The sequence below is a fragment of the Hypanus sabinus genome, chromosome 14, assembly GCF_030144855.1.
Source record: "Hypanus sabinus isolate sHypSab1 chromosome 14, sHypSab1.hap1, whole genome shotgun sequence".
Classification (NCBI taxonomy): Eukaryota; Metazoa; Chordata; class Chondrichthyes; order Myliobatiformes; family Dasyatidae; genus Hypanus; species Hypanus sabinus.
This window is the reverse complement of record NC_082719.1, coordinates 92,124,171-92,144,810: the sequence shown is the minus strand read 5'-3', so window position 1 is coordinate 92,144,810 and position 20,640 is coordinate 92,124,171. Positions and strand designations below refer to the sequence as shown.

The following is a 20,640-nucleotide window of genomic DNA, read 5'->3' as shown; positions in this document are numbered from 1 at the left end:
GGAGAGTTAAAGAAGCCAGGAGGGGATAGGTAGAAGAGGAAAAAGATAGGAAAGGACAGTGGACCATGGAAGAAAGAGGAGGAGGTGGAACCAGAAGGAGATGACAAGAAGGGGTGAGAGTGGAGGCACAAGGGGCATTGAGAAAAGAGAGAAGGGGGACGGGGGAGAAATGATCAGAAGTTGGGGGAAAAAACGCTATTCATGCCATCAGGTTGGAGGCTACCAAGATGGAATGTGAGGTGTTGTTCCTCCAGCCTGAGTATTTATTCCTCTCCATACAGTAGGTGCTACATGACCAGCTGAATGGTCCAGCATTTTGGAGTTGTTGGTCAAGCTTTCCAGCATCTGCAGAATCTCTGAATTAATATAAGCATTATCTGACTATAACTATGATGACACTTTGAAATCTCAATTAAATTACAAGCTTGGATGCAGAATCTCTACTCCTGTCATGTTATTTTATTACATCAGGTGTTGTGTTGGGCAGGTGTTAAATAAATCAAAATGCAGGGTACGAAATCTGAAGAAGTATTTGCATTAATCAGAATAGGAAAATACATTGGCAATTATAGACAAAGTTCTCTTATCAGCCTTTGAGTCTTCGCAACCTCCTTGCACAGAAATTCATAATGCTATTCCCACAGGATTGGCTTGGGCAGAGAGCCAGTCAGTATCTTAAGCAGCTGATGTCAGCAGTTTTCAGTGGCATTCGCGGTGCAGCATGTGCAATGTGATGGGTCTCTCACTAGTGCAGCTAAACGTTTTTATGGAGAATGCCTTGCAGGATCTGAAATTCTTTTGTCTAGATATGTGTGTCAACTGTAAGGTCTTTTCATTCAGCTTCCTTTTCAAATATTTGGGACCTGGGAGGGAAAATCTAAAACCTGTCACACGGATGTGCATCCGATTCTTCGAATTAGGTTTCTGATTAATGTATTGCTTGTGTCTGAGTTGTTTTAAGTGCCTGAACACACAATCCTGTATCTCCGCACTCATTCAGCTTTTCTTTCTGCATTGCAGGTACATGAGTGGAACAAAAATGATGAGCGACTACTGCAAGCTGTGGAGCATGGCGATGCCGAGAAAGTGGCAGCTCTCTTGGGCAAAAAAGGGACCAGTCCCGTCAAGCTGGATGGCGAGGGGAAATCTGCGTAAGTGAATCGAATACCGCCACCCCTGCATTTAAAAGTCTGTTTGGTGGGGGAGGGGGAGGGAGGGATTATTTTTGTTTTGGTTATCAACCTTTGTAAAAATCCTTGTTTTAAATTGCCCTATTTATTTTTAAATACTTCCTTTTAATTGGTGTGTCTTTACTGCTGTATTTTTCTACAACTTTTAGTTGTAGAAAACAAGGCCGGAGTTGCTGCTTTGATAATGATGCATCTTGGTTAGAGCTAAATGTTTAATGTAGATAATAAATCTGTGGCTTCTATCATTCCTAGTCTCAGATTCTAAGCTATCCACATATCTGATTTGGGGGGCGGGTAGTTTCTGGCAGTGACACATTCATTGTTGCAAATTGCTGCAATCATACTGTGAAATTATTGATTCCCTTGTAAATTCTGCTTCATTGGCATTGATGCCTAACATTGTTTAATATAAATTAATCTGCATTGCTAGTTGTATTGCAATGAAATATGGCATTTTGAAGTATAGTAGTGCCAATTTTTGTATATATTGCAAAAATCTTATTTAAAACTGCCTTTGTAGTAAATGTGATTTATTGCAGTAACCATTAAATATTACCCCATGCAGTTACTGAGCTCCTATCCTCTCTTTTCCAAAGAAACCAACAGCACAGAGCACCGCTTCACTCGCTTTTATAAAAAAGCTTCACCTTGTCACTTTTACTCTACAGCCAGAATTTAGAAAAATGTCAGATCAGGTCAGGGTTTTATGAGTATTGAGAGCAGTATTGAGCCCCTTATCTAAGAAAAGATGGGCTGGCATTGAGGAGAGTCCAGATGAGAATGAAAGGATTAACATATGAGGAGTGTTTGGTGGTCCTAGGCCTGTACTCACTGGAATTTAGAAAAATGAGGGGTGGATTTCATTAAACCCTACCAAATAATGAAAGGCCTAGATAGAGTTGATGTGAAGAGGACATCTCCTGCAGTGAGGGAGTCTAGGACCAGAGTGCACAGTCTCAGAATAGGACGACACCTCTCTCAAACAGACATAAGAAGGAATTTCTTTAGCCAGAGAGTAGTGAATCTGTGGAATTAATTGCAACAGGCAGCTGTGGAGGCCAAGCCTTTGTGCGTATTTATAAAGCAGAGGTTGATAGGCTCTTGAATAGTAAGGTTGTCAAGGGTTACAGGGAGAAAGCAGAAGAACGAGGTTGAGAAGGATAATAAGTCTACCATGATTGAATGGCAGCACTGACTCGATGGGCCAAGTGGCCCAATTCTGCTCCTATATCTTATGGTCTTATAGCTAATCTCATGGACATTCCCACCATCACTGGGATGGAGTTGAATTTAAAAAGTAGTGACAGGTTATTTTAAGAAGTGAAACGCAATCACTTATTTAAAGCTACGCATGTCATTGAAGACTGATACCTCACCTTCAGACGTTTAGTAGAATTTAAGAAAATGTAGCCAGTTGTACCTTGGGAAAAACACACAACACAGGTCAGAGTGTTACAGTTGACTTGCACACAGTGGCCACTTTATTAGGTACCGGGTGTGGTCTTCTGCTGCTGTAGTCCGTCCACTTCGACGTGTGCGTTCAGAGATGCTCTTCTGAACACCACTGTTGTAACGTGGTTATTTGAGTTACCGTCATCTTCCTGTTTGATCCAGTCTGGCCATTCTCCACTAACCTCTCTTTATTTGCAAGGCATTTTCACCCACAGAACTGCTGCTCACCTTTTTGCTTTTTGCACCACTCTTTATAAGCTCCAGAGACTTAAGTGTGAAAATCCCAGGAGGTCAGCAGTTTTTTTGAGATACTCCAACTGCCCTGTCTGGCACCAACAATCATTCCACAGTTAAAGTCACTTGGATCACATTTCTTCCCCGTTCAGATGATTGGTATGAACAACAACTGAAGCTGCTGACCATGTCTTCATGTTTGTATGCATTGAGTTGCTGCCACGTGATTGGCTGATTAGATAATTGCATTAACAAGCAGGTGTACCTAATAAAGTGGCCACTAAGTGTGTACATCCCAGACATAATTGTAGTTGTGTGTTGAAGAACTTTTGCTGTAAGCATCATCCATGACCTCCTGCTGAACAATGTGCACTCAGAGATATCAAGAGAAGATCTAAGAGATGAGTTCTTTTACTGAGGTGAAAGTGACTGAATTGACATAAAGATGGGCGTTGACGGAGACCTTATAACATTCAGATTAATGAGAATTGAGAGAAACTTTTCACTGGCTGTGTCGGTCTACACCCAAAGAGAAAGTTGTGCTTGTTAAAGTTCAGTCATTCCAGGATCAATGTATCTCTGCAGAAGTTCCTCAGGGCAGAATCTTTAACTAGTTTCTTTTAAGTTACTTCATTTGCTTTGTTCCCCTGGAGTGAATGAGATCAGAATCAGGTTTATTATGTGTTGAGAAAATTGTTGGTTTGCAGCAGCAGTACAGTGCGATGCTTAAAAATTACTGTAAGTTAGAATAAAAATACATTAAAAATAAATAATGTAAAGAGAGCGCAATTTCGTGAGGACCACTCGGAAATCTGGCAAGGGGAAAGAAGCTGTTCCTAAATCATTGTTGAAGCTCCTGAAACACCTCCCTGATGGTAATAATGAAAAGAGGGCATGTCCTGGATGGTGAGGATCTGTAATGGCGGATGCCACCTTCTTGAGACATCACCTTTTAAAGATGACCCTCGATGGTGGGGAAACTGGATGTTGGGGAGGACATTCACTGATTTAATGCAATATGAAATACCTATCGACCTTCACTTTAAATATGCCCAATGACTCAGACTCCACAGCTGTGTGTGACAATTCATTCCAAAGATTCACCACCTTCCAGCTAAAGAAATTCCTCCTCATCTCTATTCTAAATGGACATCTTTTTTTTCTGAAGCTGTGTCCTCCGGTCCTAGATTCTCCCACTATTGGAAACATTCTCTGCATTTCCATTCTATCCAGGTCTTTCAAACGTGTGGCTGCAGCGTGATAACTTTACTCCTGCATCAGAGATGACGTTAAGGTTATAGTTTGGCTTGGTCTCAAACTGCAGAATTATAATAAGGAACCTCATTATATAGAATATTCAATACTGAAATTACATAATTAATTAATGTGGCACTCCGTTCTTTACCAGCATAAAATTGGTTGGGTGTGCAAATGAGTCCTTCTGCTTCACTGCTCTTTTTATATAGAGACTGGAGAAATAGCTGACATTTGATTCTAATGGCCTGTTGATGACTCTATGATTTTGAACTTGTGCTACTGTGCTGCTAGTCTGTTTGATTAGTGACGTGGTAGCACAGGATTTTGCAGCATCAGCTGGACGGTCGGGGTTTAATTCCCACCGCTGTCTGTATGGAGACCCATGACAGCATAGGTTTTCTCCAGGTGCTCCAGTTTTGTCCCATTGGAGGGATGCGTAGTGCTGAGGGAGCAATACAATTGCAGCAGGGCTTGGGCAAATTGGAAGAATGGGCAAAAAAGTAGCAGGTGGAATACAGTGTTGGGACGTGTATGACAATACATTTTTTTTTGGTAAAAGGAACAGTGGAACAGTGCAGACTGTTACCTAAATGGGGAGAAAATTCATCCATCAGAGGTGCAGAGGGACTTAGGAATCCTTGTGCAAGACACCCAGAAGGTTAATTTGCAGGTTGAGTCTGTGGTAAAGAAGGCAGTGTTGGCATTTATTTCAAGGCGAATAGAATATAAAAACAGGTTTAATAAGGCACTAGTCAGGCCGAACTTGGAGTATTGTCAACAGCTTTGGGCCCCGTATCTCAGGAGGGTTGTGTTGTCATTAGAGAGAGTCCAGAGGAGGTTCACGAGGATGATTCCAGGAATGAAAGGGTTAACATATGAGGAGCATTTGGCAGCCTTGGGCCTGTACTCACTGGAATTTAGAAGAATACGTAGGGATCAAAAATGTTGAAAGGACTAGACAAGGTGGATATGGAGAGGATGTTTCCTGTGGAGGGGATATCCAGAACCTGAGGGCAGAGCCTCAAAACTGAGGGCAACTTTTTAGAACAGAGGTAAGGAGGATTTTTTTGTTTAGCCAGTGGATAGTAAATCTGCGGAATGCTCTGCCACAGACTGCAGTGGAGGTCAAGACCGTGGATATATTTAAGGTGGAAATTGATAGTTTGCTGATTGGTCAGGACATCAAAGGATATGATGAAAATGCAGGCGTGTGGGGTTGAGTGGGATCCGGGCTCAGGAATGGTGGAATGGCACAGCAGACTCGATGGGCTAAGTAGCCTGATCCTGCTCCTATCTCTTACGGTCTTATTCCAAAGATGGACAGTTAGTATTAGTGAATTATGAGCTTGCTGTGTTTGTGCCGGAAACCTGCTGACTGCCCAGCACAATCCTCACAGATTTAATTAGATGCAAGTGACACATTTCACTGTACATTTTGATGTGCATGTGACAAATAAAGTTAATTTTTGAAATCTTTATCTTTAAGTTGGGAAAGATACTGAACAGCTGAAGAATAAATTTTAAAGCAAAGGTTCAGAGATATGGTGAATGCAGAAAATGATGAAAATTTGGCGAAAAAGCTCAGAGCAAAATCATAGAAAAATAGAGAACCTACAGCACGAAGTTATGCCGAACATGTCCCTACCTTAGAAATTACTAGGCTTACCTGCAGCCCTCTATTTTTCTAAGCTCCATGTACCTATCCAAAAGCCTCTTAAAAGACCCTATCATATCCGCCTCCACCACCGTTGCCGGCAGCCCATTCCATGCACTCACCACTCTCTGCATTTAAAAAAAACTTACCCCTGACATCTCCTCTGTACCTACTCCCCAGTACCTTAAACCTGTGTCCTCTTGTGGCAACCATTTCATCCCTAGGAAAAAGCCTCTGACTATCCACAGGATCAATGCCTGTCATCTTACACACTTCTATCAGGTCACCTCTCATCCTCCTTCGCTCCAAGGAGAAAAGGCCAAGTTCACTCAACCTATTGTCATAAGGCATGCTCCCCAATCCAGACAACATCCTTGTGAATCTCCTCTGCACCCTTTCTATGGTTTCCACATCCTTCCTGTAGTGAGGCGATCAGAACTGAGCACAATACTCCAAGTGGGGTCTGACCAGGGTCCTATATAGCTGCAACATTACCTCTTGGCTCCTAAATTCAAGTCCACGATTGATGAAGGCCAATGCACCATAATCCTTCTTAACCACAAATTCATATTTGAAACTTTTTCAAATGTGTTTTCTGTTATTAGTATGGCAATCCCTGACATTTCAATTGCTTTTCTGTAATTATCAATTTGTGCATATTGTGTAAAATTTCGGAGCTAGAACTGCAGAATTCCTTATTTTCCAGCATTGCAAAGAGCCCAAGGTAAATTTTAAATGAATATTATTGCTCAAATGCACCACAAGGATGTTACTGGGACTGGAGGATCTGTGCTCAATTCCACTGTTTAAGAGAAGTTTGGATAGATACCTGAATGGGAGAAGTATGGAGGGCTGTGGTCCAGGTGTAGGTTAATGGGAGTAGACTTTAAATAATTTGACATTGATTAGAAGGACTGGAAGACCTGTTTCTGTGCTGTGCTTTTCTATGACTCTAAATGCACCACACACTTCCACAACCTACAATGAAATGTAAGCTTCGGTTATGTATCTGTGGATTACTTTAACCACTTTCTCCCCTTATAATTTAATCGTCCTTATAATATTTTTGATTCCTTGCAATGATTTCGTGATTTGTGTGTTTGTATGTGTACATTTACATACATGTATTTGACTCCAATAAGAGCAAGAAAAGCACGAGAATTTCTCGAAGCGTGGTTCTCTACAGGCTCATCGACATATATCCAGAATATGAACCATTACAGGGAAAAGAGAAACAAAGATGTCAGCAGTAATCTCGGGATCAGGACAAACACTTCCAGAGGGCCTCCCTCGAAGCTAGCCAATCAAAATCTCCTACTGCTGAACCACCCAAACAGATCACGATGTCTAATCACTATCCATCCAGACCCCAGAGGAGTATATAAGATGGCATTCGGAGGAGACAACACCCTCAACCGCGCACTGATGATGGCTTCTCGATTGGAACCAAAACTTCTTCAAACATTTTGCCAAGCTCAGTGATCAACCAAGCTACCATATATTTGCATGTTTCTGACATACTTTTTATGCCTCAGCTCAAAGTCAGAACTAGCAAACTCATTTCACTTGCTGAAGGATTTTCTTTGTTGCAATTTTTTTAGAACCTAAACGTGACACCATCAAGTGAGTTTTTAAAGTGTGCCATTGTGGTGACCCTTTTCCTGGCACATCCGAACTGACTCACAATTAGATGGCCTACGGGGGTTTGCGAGCACAGAGCTTTGGAGCCTCTGCGCCATGGGGGGCAGGTTGAGTGAGGCTTAAAAGTGAGGCTGAAGATTTCGAATAAAGTTTTTTCCTTCGACTGCAGTTACCGACTCCGTGTCGTAATTTTAGCGCTGCGTGTAGCACACCGCTACACCATGTCTTTATGCTTAACACGGGGCCTTCAATAAAGAAAAGATATCTTAATCTACACATTACAAGTATGATATATTCCACTTAGTAAAGTGATAAACAAACTAAATTTTAATTTTACATCACAGATTTTAAACTAGCGTTGAATAAAACATGCTGTGGCTTCTGTGAACTCTTCAGTTGTTGGTTCTATCTGTTTTTAAACAGTTCTGGTACTTCTGTTGCCTTTTGCTTTCACAGTACAAAGCTGCTTTGTTCCTTTAACCTTATTTGAAGGGCACACCCGGTAAAACAATGTTCTGAATACTTAACTAGAGCCAGAATTGTGGTATGGACTGTTAAGTCCTCTGCTGTCTGACCAGATGGATGTGGCATAAATGTGTACCTTTAAACACTTAGTACATTTCCACTGATGTAATTCATTATGACTACAAAAGCCACAATAAAGCCAACAATGTAAGTTGTCTGCATTGTATTATTTGTGTAAGCAATAGCCCATCTTTATAAAAGGGAACTGGGAAACTAAAAACAGTGTCTGCGTTAGTTAAGAATAAACGGATCGCAATATCTTGCAGAAACAAATGGTCAGATATTAGTCCAATCGCAAACAAGAGAAAATCTGCAGATGCTGGAAATCCGGGAAATACACACAAAATGCTGGAGGACCTCAGCAGGCCAGGCAGCATCTATGGAAAAGAGTACAGTCGATGTTTCAGGCTGAAACCCTTCCGTCGAATGTACTCTTTTCCGTAGATGCTGCCTGGCCTGCTGTCTTCCTCCAGCATCTTGTGTGTGTTGGTCCGATATTAGGCATGTGACCTTTGCACTGAGAAAAATATCATTGTTCACATCCCACAGACAAGCGGCAAAGTCATATGTTTGAGGTATCTGACATCATGACTGGTTAATTTTCTTCCTCTTTTGGCGACTGCCAGAGATAAGTAGTTAAGTATGTGTCTTGAGGTATCTGATTCAGAGAGCAACAGATCATCACATGGGAATCTGATTATTGCAGACTTTAACATGGAGACTGTAGGTGACTTTGTGCGCTTGGATTTTCTGCACGCTTTTGGGCTTGTGTTGAAGATCTGTTGTGTAGTTAATAATGATGCTGAAATAAACAAAAGCCATCATAACTTCATAAACACAAGAGATCTTACAACTGCTAATAATCTTGAGATTCACTCACCCACCCACCCACCCAGGCAGCATCTCTGGACGAGACTAAAAGGTTGATGTTTTGCACCAAGCCCTTGATCAGGACAGTTGGTATGTAGGAAAGGGGGCTAAAGGTACTGGATTCCCAGAGAATGGAGAGCAAGTTTAATAAGGTTATAATTTTACTGCTGAAGTAAAGTTCATACCCAAACCTTCATCTTCTGTTCTCATCTAATACTTTCATAGTAATGTTTATCTTGAAAAGTTACAAAGTTGAAGAAAGTTTATATTCTGTGTTTTCACCTGTTTGTGCAGTTTGTTTAGCTTTTTTCGCATGGTGTGAGCGGTGGGGTTGTGGTTAGGGTTTGAAATTCTTGTCGTTTGCGTGATTTGTTTTTCTACATGTGGGGTGGTGATGTTTTACTTTGTACAGCTTCCGTGGTTTTCTTTTTCGGTGACTATCTAGAGAAGGCGGATCATGGCTGTATACTGCTTGTGTACTTTGATAATAAATGTATCTTGAACCTTGAAGTATATTCTGTAAATGAAAAAAGGCTGGGCTGATTCTCATTGGAAAATGAAACATATTAAGATGAATAATTTGGTAATGAAAGAGATTGAGAAATTTGATCTGGGCAAATAGTTCACTCCAGACAGGTTTGGAACCAGAGGATGTAAATATAAGCAGTCAGATATTCTTTTGCATGTAATAGAGGATGAATGTGAGTACTTTTCAAGTGCTGTTAAAAGAACAATGTAGTGAGGCTAACATTGAATTGAAGGTATTCTGAGATTACATCAATTTTTGTGGTGCAGAATATATCTCTAGAGCACTTATGTAGTACTCTAAAATTATTCATTACTTCAGAATTGCTCTGAATTCACTCCTTTGCAGTTTTTCATCTTTTAATATGTGGTTCAGATGTCATTTTGGTCTAAATTATGTTTCCTTAAAATCCACTGGTTCACTACTTAGTGCTATTAACACAAATATAAATGCAGGTTCTGAACTGAGTCATAACTGACCTCTAGCAGAGACGTGAAAGTTGACATTCATGTAAAGTTCGCATGCTGCAATTAGTCAGTGACATTTGAACTGTTTTCTTTGATACTGGCTGAGGAAAATGAATATTAGCTGATTGCACGTCACTATTTGTGTATTGTATTTATACAATAGCCTTGGCATGGAGGTGAGATGATGGCTAATGAATAACTACATTTTTAGGTAAATCAGTATATGCCATTCCAAATTGGATCCCCATTCAGTTCAGTGGGGTGTTTAATGCCATATAATATTATTGAAATAGCCCATTTCATCAAAACACTGAATTGTATACAGGTAAAAGAAGAACTTTGTATTTTAACTCTATTTTATGTTTCTGCTACAATAAATTCAAAAGGGGGGAATATGAATTTTGAGCATTCAAGCTCCCATCACTTTGGAATGCTTTGATATCTGATTGTGAAGTTTTTGGGTATCCTTTTGTACGATAATTTCTCAAACAGATATTCCAATTCTGCCAAAATATGTGTAGTTCTGAGCTGTGATCAATTTAAACTTCAAGACAGATTTAATGTTCTCTCTAATTCAGCAGGAGAGTTTGGATGTTTACCAGAAATGACCATTGAAGTACAGGAAACATTATTAAAAAATACCATTTGAACATCATAATTTCTGGGGTTTTTTTTAAATAATTTTTTTTACTGTGGAAGCAAAATTCAGACACTTAACATCAATGGGTGGGGGGGGGGCAGATTGGGTTAATGGCCAAGAGACACTATTTGGTAGTCAAAACGTACAAAATGCTGGAGGAGCTCAGCAGGCTAGGCTGCATCTACGGGAAAAAAAGCAGTCAGCGTTTCTGGCCGAAACCCTTCGGCAAGACTTCCAAAAGGTTTCGACCCGGAACATCGACCGTTCCTGGTTTCCATAGATGCTGCCTGGCCTGCCAAGTTCCTCCAGCATTTTGTGTATGTTGCTCGGATTTCCAGCATCCGCAGATTTTCACTAATTGGTCATTGGCGTCCAGCAAAATCAGCATTCTTTGAACAACGGTTAGTTTTAGTAGCTTTTGCTAGACCTACAGTGAGGGTAGCTAATGTGATGTAAGTCATAGGGTGCTAAAAGGGGCTGTCAGACTAGTAAGTATGGGCTAGGTTGACCCATCTCATGTGCCATAGGTTTACTGCAATTAAGCTGGTTTTCAGTGAGTTGAATTTCATTGCTTTAGTATAAATTGTGTTGTGACCTAGTCAAGTCAAAATGACTACCTATGACACTAAAGATTATAGGAGGGAAGTTGAAGCTCTAGAAAGGTGCAGAGATTTACCAAGATGCTGCCTGGACTAGAGAGCATGTCTTCTGAGGGAAGGTTGAGCAAGCTTTTCTCTTCGAAGTGTAGGAAGATGAGAAGTGGCTAGGTAGAGATGTATAAGGAAGAGGCATTGATAAGGTGCACAAGCAGCATCTTTTTCCCAAGACAGAAATAACTAATCAGAATCCGGTTTCATATCACCAGCATATGTCGTGAAATATGTTAACTTTGCAGCAGCAGTACGTTGTAATACATGATAATATTGGGAAAAAACTGAATTACAGTAAATGTATATATAAATATCTAATAGTTAAATAAGTAATGCAAAACCATTAATAAAAGAAGTAATGAGGTGGTGATAGTTTCAATGTCCATTCAGAAATCAGATTGCTAAGGGAAAGAAGTTGTTCCTGAGTCACTGAGTGTATGCTTTCAGGCTTCTGAACCTTTTTCCTGAGTGTAAAAATGAGAAGAGGGCATGTCTTGGGTGAGAGAGGGCATAATTTTAAGGTTATTGAAGGAAAGTACAAGGGAGATGTCAGACGTAGGTTTTTAAACATGAAGTACTGGATGCATAGAATGTATTGCCAATTGTGGTGGTGAAGGCAAATATGTTGGCAGAGGTTCCCAACCTGGAGTCCCTGGACCCAGCTTAATGGTATTGGTCCATGGCATTAGAAAGGTTGAGAGCTCCTGCATTAGAAGCGTTTAAGAATTCCTTAGTTTGATAAGTGGATGAAAGGAAAAAATGAGCCGTACTGGAAGGAAGCATTAGATTACTCCTGGAGTAAGTTATAAGGTTGGAACAACATCATGGGCTGATGGGATTGAACAGTTCTGTGTTGTACATTCTTTCAGTTTATTCAGGTAATGGGTTGAGCATTTAGAATGGATCAAGCAGTTTTCTGTTGCAAATAAAATAGAAGAAAAGAAGTCATCCATTTTGTTCTCATCTGTATGAGCTTAAACCCCAGTGATTTTAACTCTTGCTGCTTCCATCCAAACCAAAGATAACAGGAGGCTGATGCAACAAGTATAGCAACTTCCGCAGCTCCAGCAACTGGTTTTGGTCTGTGCCCCCTGTGATGCCCAGGTGGAGTTTGCATGCTCTTTCTGTGACTATGCGGGTTTCCTGCTGCTTTGGTTTCCAAAGACATACAGGTTGGTAGTTGCGAATGTGAAGAGAATAAAGAAGGGTTCATGTAACTGGGTGTTTGATGGTAAGCATGCACTCTGTGGATCAAAGGGCGTGTTTAATTGCTGTGTTACTCAGTCTTATCATGTTAATTAAACTAGTTAAAATATCCACTGTCCTCCTTGTACCTTACAAGTGTGAAGTCTGAATCAGTATCCAGCTGAAGCCTGCAGATCTGCAATGGATTGGTGAAAACTGCAAGTATTGTACAAGCTTGGAAATGCTGAGTGCTGTTGTGGAATTGCAAAGTGTGGAATGCATGACTTTCACTACTCCACACTACATAGCAAAAAATAAATTGATTTACAATCATGGATTTGGTAGGTTGGAGATGGTTTCTAAGTAAGGAGTGGATTGGCGATGTTATCCACTGTTCATAAACGCAAAAGAAATCCAGAGCAACACACACACAAAATACTGGAGGAATTCAGCAGGGCAGCCTGCATCCATGGAAGGGAGTAAACAGTTGAAGCTCTGGGCTGAGACCCTCCATTGGGACTTGGAAAAGAAAGGGGAAAGAAGCTGGGGGAGATGGAGTACAAGCTGGCAGGTGATAGGTGAAGCCAGGTGAAGAGGAAGGTAGGTTTGTGGGAGAGAAGCTGGGAGGTGATAAGTAGAAAGGGTAAAGGGCTGAAGAAGAAGAAGAAATCTGATCAGAGAAATCACGCTGTCATGCCTAGTCATGTGTTACCACTGTGAAAAGGGAAAAGAAACTTGAAGGGGAATTCATAAACACAAGAAATTCAGCAGACACTGGAAATCTAAAGCAACATACACAAAACGCTGCAAGAACTCGGCAGGTCAGACAGCATCTTTGGAAATGAATAAACTGTCGATGTTTTTGGCCGAGACACTTCTTCAGGACTGAGAAGGAGGGGAGGAAGAAGCCACAATAGAAAGGTGAGGGGAGGGGATGGGAAGATAGCTTAAGCTGATGGGTGAAGCCAAGTGGGTAAGAAAGGTAAAGAGCTAGACAGCAAGGACTCTGATAGAAGAGGAGTGTGGACCATAGGAGAAGGGGAAGGAGGAAAGGACCCAGGGAGGTAAAGGGGAATTGTTATGATTGTAGTAATGTGCACCATTGGACTAATACAGCAGATACAGAGTCTGTCTGCCTCTATTGAGCAGCTCTCTGTCAAAGGTGCATTTGTAAACAAAAGCAGGGAACTGAGCAAACTGAAACCTGCTGGGATAAAAGTGAGGGGAGCTGTTCACATCAGCTTAGGTGAAGGTGGTGATGACCAAGCTGAAGCGTATGGACAGTTCACTTTGTCAGAATTGAACTAAACCTTTCCGTACATCATTGTACACTGAATCAAGGATGTATTAGTGGAAATTGATTTTGTTGATGGAGTGAGGGCAGTGACATTGGCCAAATGGAATCTTCCATTTCCTTCCTCCAATGTAGCTATAAAAGAGTCAAGGTTATGGGAATATACAAAGTTTTATGGTTGTTCCAGGGCAAGGATCAAAATTGATAGGTAGGAGCTGAAAAGTAGATGACGAGATTAACAGGGCTGTCTGTAAAAGCAGAATGTGACGTGTGTCCCGAGGTATTTTGAGGTGAACTTGGAAGCATTCAAACTATGAAAGCCAATGTTACCCCAGTTGGAACACATTGGTTCTTCAGAGCATGTGCTATACCACAGAGTATGCAGGGAAGCTACTGCTGGAATTGGTTCAGCTTTCTGACTGGGATGCTGCATTTGTTCTTGTAGTGCCCTCTCTCTTCACTATCAGGATCTGCGGCAACTGGAAAATTGTATCTAACAGAGAAGCAAAGGCAGATGTGTACCCCATACCTGAACAGTTTGGCATGGCTAGATTAGCTTAACGGCATATGCTTTTGTGCTGTAGTGTTCTACGACTTTATGACCTCTGATTTGTTAGCTTGGCTAGGAGAACAGATTCCATTTGGTTTCTTTGTATTTCCTGTGAATGCCCACAACAAGATGAATCCCGGGGTTGTATATGGTGACATATGTACTTCGATAATAAATTTACTTTGAACTTTAAGATGATCTTGATTTGTCCACATGATCAGCAGCTGATTGAGTTAGGCAAAGACTCGAAGCAGTACTCTGAGAGGCCCTTGCCTAGTACAATCCCAGTACAATAGACCTGGTTGGAACAACATCAGTTCCAAGTATATTCCAAAGGTTGATGGATGAACTAATCTGAGATTGGCCTGAGGCAGAGCCTTACAAGGTTATGTAATGCAGTCTGCAGAGGAATTGGTTTATTACTATCACACATACCGAGATGCAGTGAAAAACTTGGTTGTGCATGCCATCCATACAGCTCATTTTAAAAAAAAACTTAATTGCTCTGAGCTGGTGCAAGGGAAAATCAGTAACAGGATATGGATAGATAGATAGATACTTTATTAATCCCAAAGGAAATTATGGTGTCACAGTGGCATTGCAAGTGCACAGATATAGAAATATCAGAAGGCAAGTAAGAAAGAATAAAAATAAGTTATCTCAAACAGTTTAACAAGAGGGGGTCATCACTTCCTCGGCGATAGGTTGACTCAATAGCTGAGGTTAAGAATGACCTTGTATAGTGCTCTTTGAAGCAGCGCAGTTGTCTTAGGCTATTAATAATAATACTTCTCTGTTCAGCCAAGGTGGCATGCAGAGGGTGAGAATCAATTTCCAGAAATGCCAGAATTTTCCATAGGGTCCTTTGTTCTAACATAGCCTGCAGTGTGTCCAGTTTGACTCCTAAACAGAGCCAGCCTTTCTAATCAGTTTATTGAGCCTGTTGGCATCACCCATCTTGATGCCTTTGCCCCAGCACACCACTGCATTGAAAATTGTACTGGTGACAACAGACCATGTGAAGGAGAGGCCTGCATACTCCAAAGGACCTCAGTCTCTTCAAGAATTAGAGGCGACTCTGGCCCTTCTTGTACACAGCTTCTGCATTGGTGCTCCATTCTAGTCTGTTATCCAGGTGCCCCCCAGGTACCTGTAGGTCCTCACCCACCCACGTCCTCACCAACAATAGTAACAGGGAGCAGTGCAGGCTTGGTCGTCACCATCTTATTTGTTTAACTGATATTGAGCTGCAGATGAGTCAGCTTGCCCCATTTGACAAAGTCCCTCACCGGGGGCCCTGTGTTCATTCTCCCATCATCCCTTAATACACCCAGTTATTGCTGAGTCATCAGATAATTTCTGCAGACGACATGACTCAGTGTTGTATCTAAAGTGTTACCATTTCAGAGAGAGTGCAGGTATGCACGAGGATGAAAGGATCGTGATGAGGTAGGTTGTGAAGATCACCTTTATCATACAAGAGAGTTGCAGCCGCAGGACAGAAGCTCTCCTTGGACTTGGCCGTTCATGTTTTAAAACCTTTGTTTATTTTTCCCAGTGGAAAGATATCTTGAAACAGCATACATACAGTGGATTGACTGGTTTGCAAGATTAGACAAAAAAAAATGTTTTGTTGTTGTAGCCAAAATGACAAACATTTTTAGAGACAAAGTTAGTTTTCAGAGATTGTAAGCTGATTAAAAAATAGCATGGAGATAAACATGCACATAATAAACAAACACATCACCAAGCTCCCAGCGTTGAGAGTCAGTGCCTGCCTCTGCAACTAGATCCTTGACTTGCTGACCAACAGAGCGCAATCAGTAAGAGCAGGCGGCGGCATCTCTACCATGAATACTGTAAACACTGGTGCTCCATAGTGTTGTATCCTCAGCCCCCTCTTCTACTCCCTGTAAACTAATAAATGGGAGCTCTGCTCTAACTCCATCTACAGTTTTTCAGATGATGACACTGCTGTGGGCCTCGTCTCAAATAACGAGTCAGAATACAGGAAGGAGTTAGAGAGCCTGATGACATGGTATCATGACCACGGCCTTAACTTCAATGTCAACGAAACAAGAGTTGGCCACTGATTCAGAAAAGGGGTGGTGCGCGTGTTCCTGTCTATATCGATGGTGTTGACATTGAGAGAGTCGAGAGCTTCAAGTTCCTAGGTGTGAATATCACCATTAGCCTGTCCTGGTCCGACCAGGTTGATGTTATGGCCAAGAAGTCTCACCAATGCCTCTACTTCCTCAGAAAGCTAAACTTAGCATGCTTAGTCAAGAGTGCTCATTGGCTCCCCAAATATCTGTGGCGTACTTTCCCAATAGTTCTTCAGCACTGGTTATGTCCTCAGCCTAAAGCAGGCCCTGGGGATGAAAGAAAAAGGGCCAAGCCTCCCGCACACGCTATTCTGATGCCCCTGAAGTGCCTGAAACTGGATACTGGTGCCATGGCACAGAAGGCAACCAACAGGAAAGAGCTGTTGCATATTTCAAATGAGCCAAACGATGACTGGCACGGTAGAACTGGCTTTCGACCAACAAGTAACCTCACTCCTCCACTTGACAGTGTGGCAACTGCTCTGCCCATGACCACCGGAAACTGCAGAGTTGTGGACACAGATCAGCACACCACAAGAAGCTGATTCCTCTCTATGAACTCTGTCTACACTTCTTCTCACTCCCTCAGTAAAGATCCCAGTCCATCCCAAATGTACTCCCTTCTGCCCAGTAGACAGTTGGCCTCACTATCTACCTTGTTATCATCTTGCACTTCATCATTTACCTATACTGCAAAATTTTTTGGCAGCTTTTTCCACTCTATATTGTTATTCTTTTACCTTATCCCAGCTCAATGCACTCTGTAATTATTTGACCTGTACAAACCATTAACAAGACAAGCCCTTCACTGTACTTTGGTACCTGTAACAATAATAAATTAACACCAATATCAAAATTTACATATGCCAATGTTCTAGAGTACAATAGTGCACAGTCCAATTAGATTGAGAATGCGTATGGTTGATTGACAGTTGGTGCAAATCCATGTGAGTTATGATTGCCAAAAGAAGCTATTTTACTACTGGAGTGCATGGATAACTCTCCAGTCACAACCCCACTGTTTTCTATTGTGGCAATATGTGACTCTACCCTTTCTCATTATCTGTATGCATCCAGTGTGGATGGGAATGAAATTATGAAGATTGTGCTTTGTTAATCTTGCGAGGAAAGGTGCAATCAGACGCCCAGAATGGAGTAATCTTGATGGATTCAACATCATTGTTCCATCATAAGTTATTCTGGGGCACCTGCACAAAAATAAAATCCAGGTAAATATCATGTAGATTTGTCTGGTGACTCGGAGTAGTCAAGCAAATGAGAACACCAAAGGAGTAAGAAATTGAATGATCTGACTCCTGTTGTCTGCTTTATCCATCAGTAGTATCACAACTATCCCTTTTCATCAGTGTAACTGTAATGCAGGGGTTCCTGACCTTAATTATGCCATGGACCCCTATCATTAACTAAAGGATCTGTGGACCCCAGGTCAGGAGTGCCTGCTGTAATGCCACTCATCCTGTAACCCTTGATTCCATCAGTAGTGCAGTCTATCATTCTCTCTTGTCTATATTCAGTGACTAAGTCTCCATGCTCCTCTTAATTAGTGGATTACAAAGAAACTCAGAGATTATTGTGAGAAGAAATTTCTTTTTATTTCTGCTCTGAATGTCTGACTATTCATTTCAACAGTGGGGGCCCAGGGATACGCAAGTAAAACATTAAATCTGCATCTCCTGTACCAGACCTCTTAAGGATTTTACATGTTTGGACACAGTCTCCTTTCATTCTTCTAAAATTGAAAGTGGAGTCCTCTATCATCTCCCCAATATGACAAACCTAATGTTTCAAGAATCTGATGAAAATTTTCTGTTCTCTTCATCAAAATAATGCCACTTCTGAAATTATAAGACAAGGTTTATAAACAAAATTTCAAAGCAAGATGCAATGACATGTGTACCCAAGCGTCACGAAATAAGATGCATCAACATGTGTACTCGAGCTTCTCGCGGTAAAGTGCACTCGTGTGTACCCAAACTTCTCACAGAAAGGGCCATCATACCCCATCCTGTTTCTTTGCTAGATCTTCATATTCTCTTTCAGTGATCCATGAGTAAGAATATGTCCTCGTCTATCTGAAAGCCAGCAATCTTTAATCTCTCACAATTTAAAAAGATGTACCTTTCCATTCTTCCAAAGTATAAGACCTCATGTTCTTTGACATTCAATTTGCTGTAACCTTGACCACTTTAGAATACGTGCACAACTCTGGAAGAACTCAGCAGGTCAGGCAGCATCCTGCTAAGTTCTTCCAGCGTGTGTACGTATTCTTTGATCCACAGCATCTGCAGTTGTATTTTTGTACCTTGACCATTTTGTCTGTATCTCCTTGATCTCTCCTTGACCATGATCGCCCACAGCACATAATGTTGATACAGATTTTGAACAGATTGGGGCCACTGCATCACTCCCTGTGGTATCCCACAACTCGCTTCTCTCTTCCAGTCTGAATTAGAATTGGTTTATTGCTGTCACATGTACCAAGATGCAGTGAAAAGCTTGTCTGGCATACTGTTCACACAGATCAAATCATTACACAGTGCTTTGAACTGGAATAAGGTAAAACAATAACAAGGCAGAATAAAGGGTAACAGCTGCAGAGAAAGTACAATGCAGGTAAACGATAAAGTACAAGATCAAAACGAGGTAGATTTTAAGGTCTAGAATCCACTTAATTGTACCAGAATACAATCTTGTTATTTAAGAGTCCAGTAACAGCAGGATAGGATTTATCCTCAAGTCTGGTGGCATGTGGTTTCAGACTTTGGTGCCTTCTGGCCAATGGGAGAGGAAAGAAGAAAGAGTATGTGGGGTCACCTAGTAACTTGATAACTCTAAGCCTTAGCACTACTGACGTAGACAGAAGCATGTGTAGCTCTCCCCTTCCTGAAGTCATGACCAGCTCTGTCTATTCCCGCCCCCTGCTTTTTGTCTGTTAACCAATCTGTAATACATGCCAGTCTATTATTTCCACTATTGTGCTTGTTTGGAGCATGTGTGATGCTGGAGCTCAAGTATGTTAACAGCAAGAGGAATAGTTCCCATTAGGGACCAAAAGGGCAAACTGTGCTTAGAGCCAGGGAGAATAGGTGAGGTCTTCACAGAATGCTTCTGATCTGTATTCACGAAGGAGAATGACTTTGTGTTTAGAAAATTCAAGCAGGTTAACTTTTTCTTTTTGAGAAAAAAAAAGGTATTACATATCTCTAGAGGGTTTAAAGATGGATACGTTGCTGAGTCCTGTTAAAGTCTATGCTAGGCTTCTATGGGAGGCCAGCGAGGGACCCTGACAGATTTTTAAATCTTTGCTGGTAGAAGTTGGCAAAGGCTAATAGTGGAGGCTTGTTTTGCGATTGGATTAGTGAGATCAGTGTTATACCTCAGAGATTGATACTGTTGTTCATTATCCATAGATTTGAATCTGAAAGTAGATTTCATTAGTAGGTTTGGAGATGACGCAAAATATGGTGGTGTTTGTAGTGAAGAGAGCAATGTTAGGCTGCAGGTTGAAATGGAGTGGATGAAACGGACAGACAAATGACAGGATTTTTAAATCCTGATGGAACACCATTGGTGAAGTGTTGTCTCACCTGGAAGTACTGTTTGTACCTGGAATGGAGGTGTGGGAGATATTAAATGGAAAGATACAGCCCTTCTTCTGCTGGCAGGGATAGGTGCCAGGAGGGATACATGGGTGGGATGGGGACGGGGGAAGAAGGGTAAGGATGTGCTTTGTGGTAAGATCCCATTGGAAATGAAATTGAGGAGAATGATGTGGTGGATTTATGGGCAATTCTGGTACATACTCATCTGGTTGAATCATAACCGTGATAGAATGTCTGGGGAGTGGTGATAGAGAAGCAGAGTCGCTCATGTTTAGGTAATGTCTAGATGAGTGCTTGAATTACCAAGGTGTAGAAGGCTTCTGCCTAAATGCTACAAAATGGGACTAATATAGAGGGATGTTCTGGTCTGCATGGACACAGTGGAACCAAAAAGCTCCTTCCTGTGCTGGATGATTTGGACTCATGAGTACTGCAATGAACATGGATGTGGTGGAACCAAAGGGCCACCATGGACGTGGGTGAAGCCAAAGGTTCTCGTCCTGGGTTGTATGATGCTGATTCATGACAACCACAATGATCCTGTATTTATGAGATAATAATCATGGAGTCTAGTTGTTGAAACACATCATTTATTTTTTTCATTTGTGGTTGTCTGTTTAGCAGTTGTAGAATGAACCATCATCAAGATAGCCTTGGACGTTGCGTCAGCTCAGTTGGATGAATATGTGTAGAACTAGAAGTTACTCAACATGTTTTATAGAAAACAATGAAGTAAAGGAGTTCCTAAGTACGAGGCATCTCTTTATGTACCATTAC

At 41.4% G+C, this 20,640-nt stretch overlaps 1 protein-coding gene across 2 annotated transcripts in view; it reads left to right on the top strand.

Moving 5' to 3' along the window:
- The window catches only part of LOC132404987 (ankycorbin-like), a 207,860-nt gene that overhangs the window by 108,530 nt on the left and 78,690 nt on the right, over positions 1-20,640 (top strand). For both annotated transcript variants that reach the window (XM_059989645.1, XM_059989644.1), the window contains exon 3: positions 1,021-1,151. In XM_059989645.1, the coding sequence (XP_059845628.1) occupies positions 1,021-1,151 (131 nt within the window). The remainder of the gene's footprint in view (positions 1-1,020; positions 1,152-20,640) is intronic.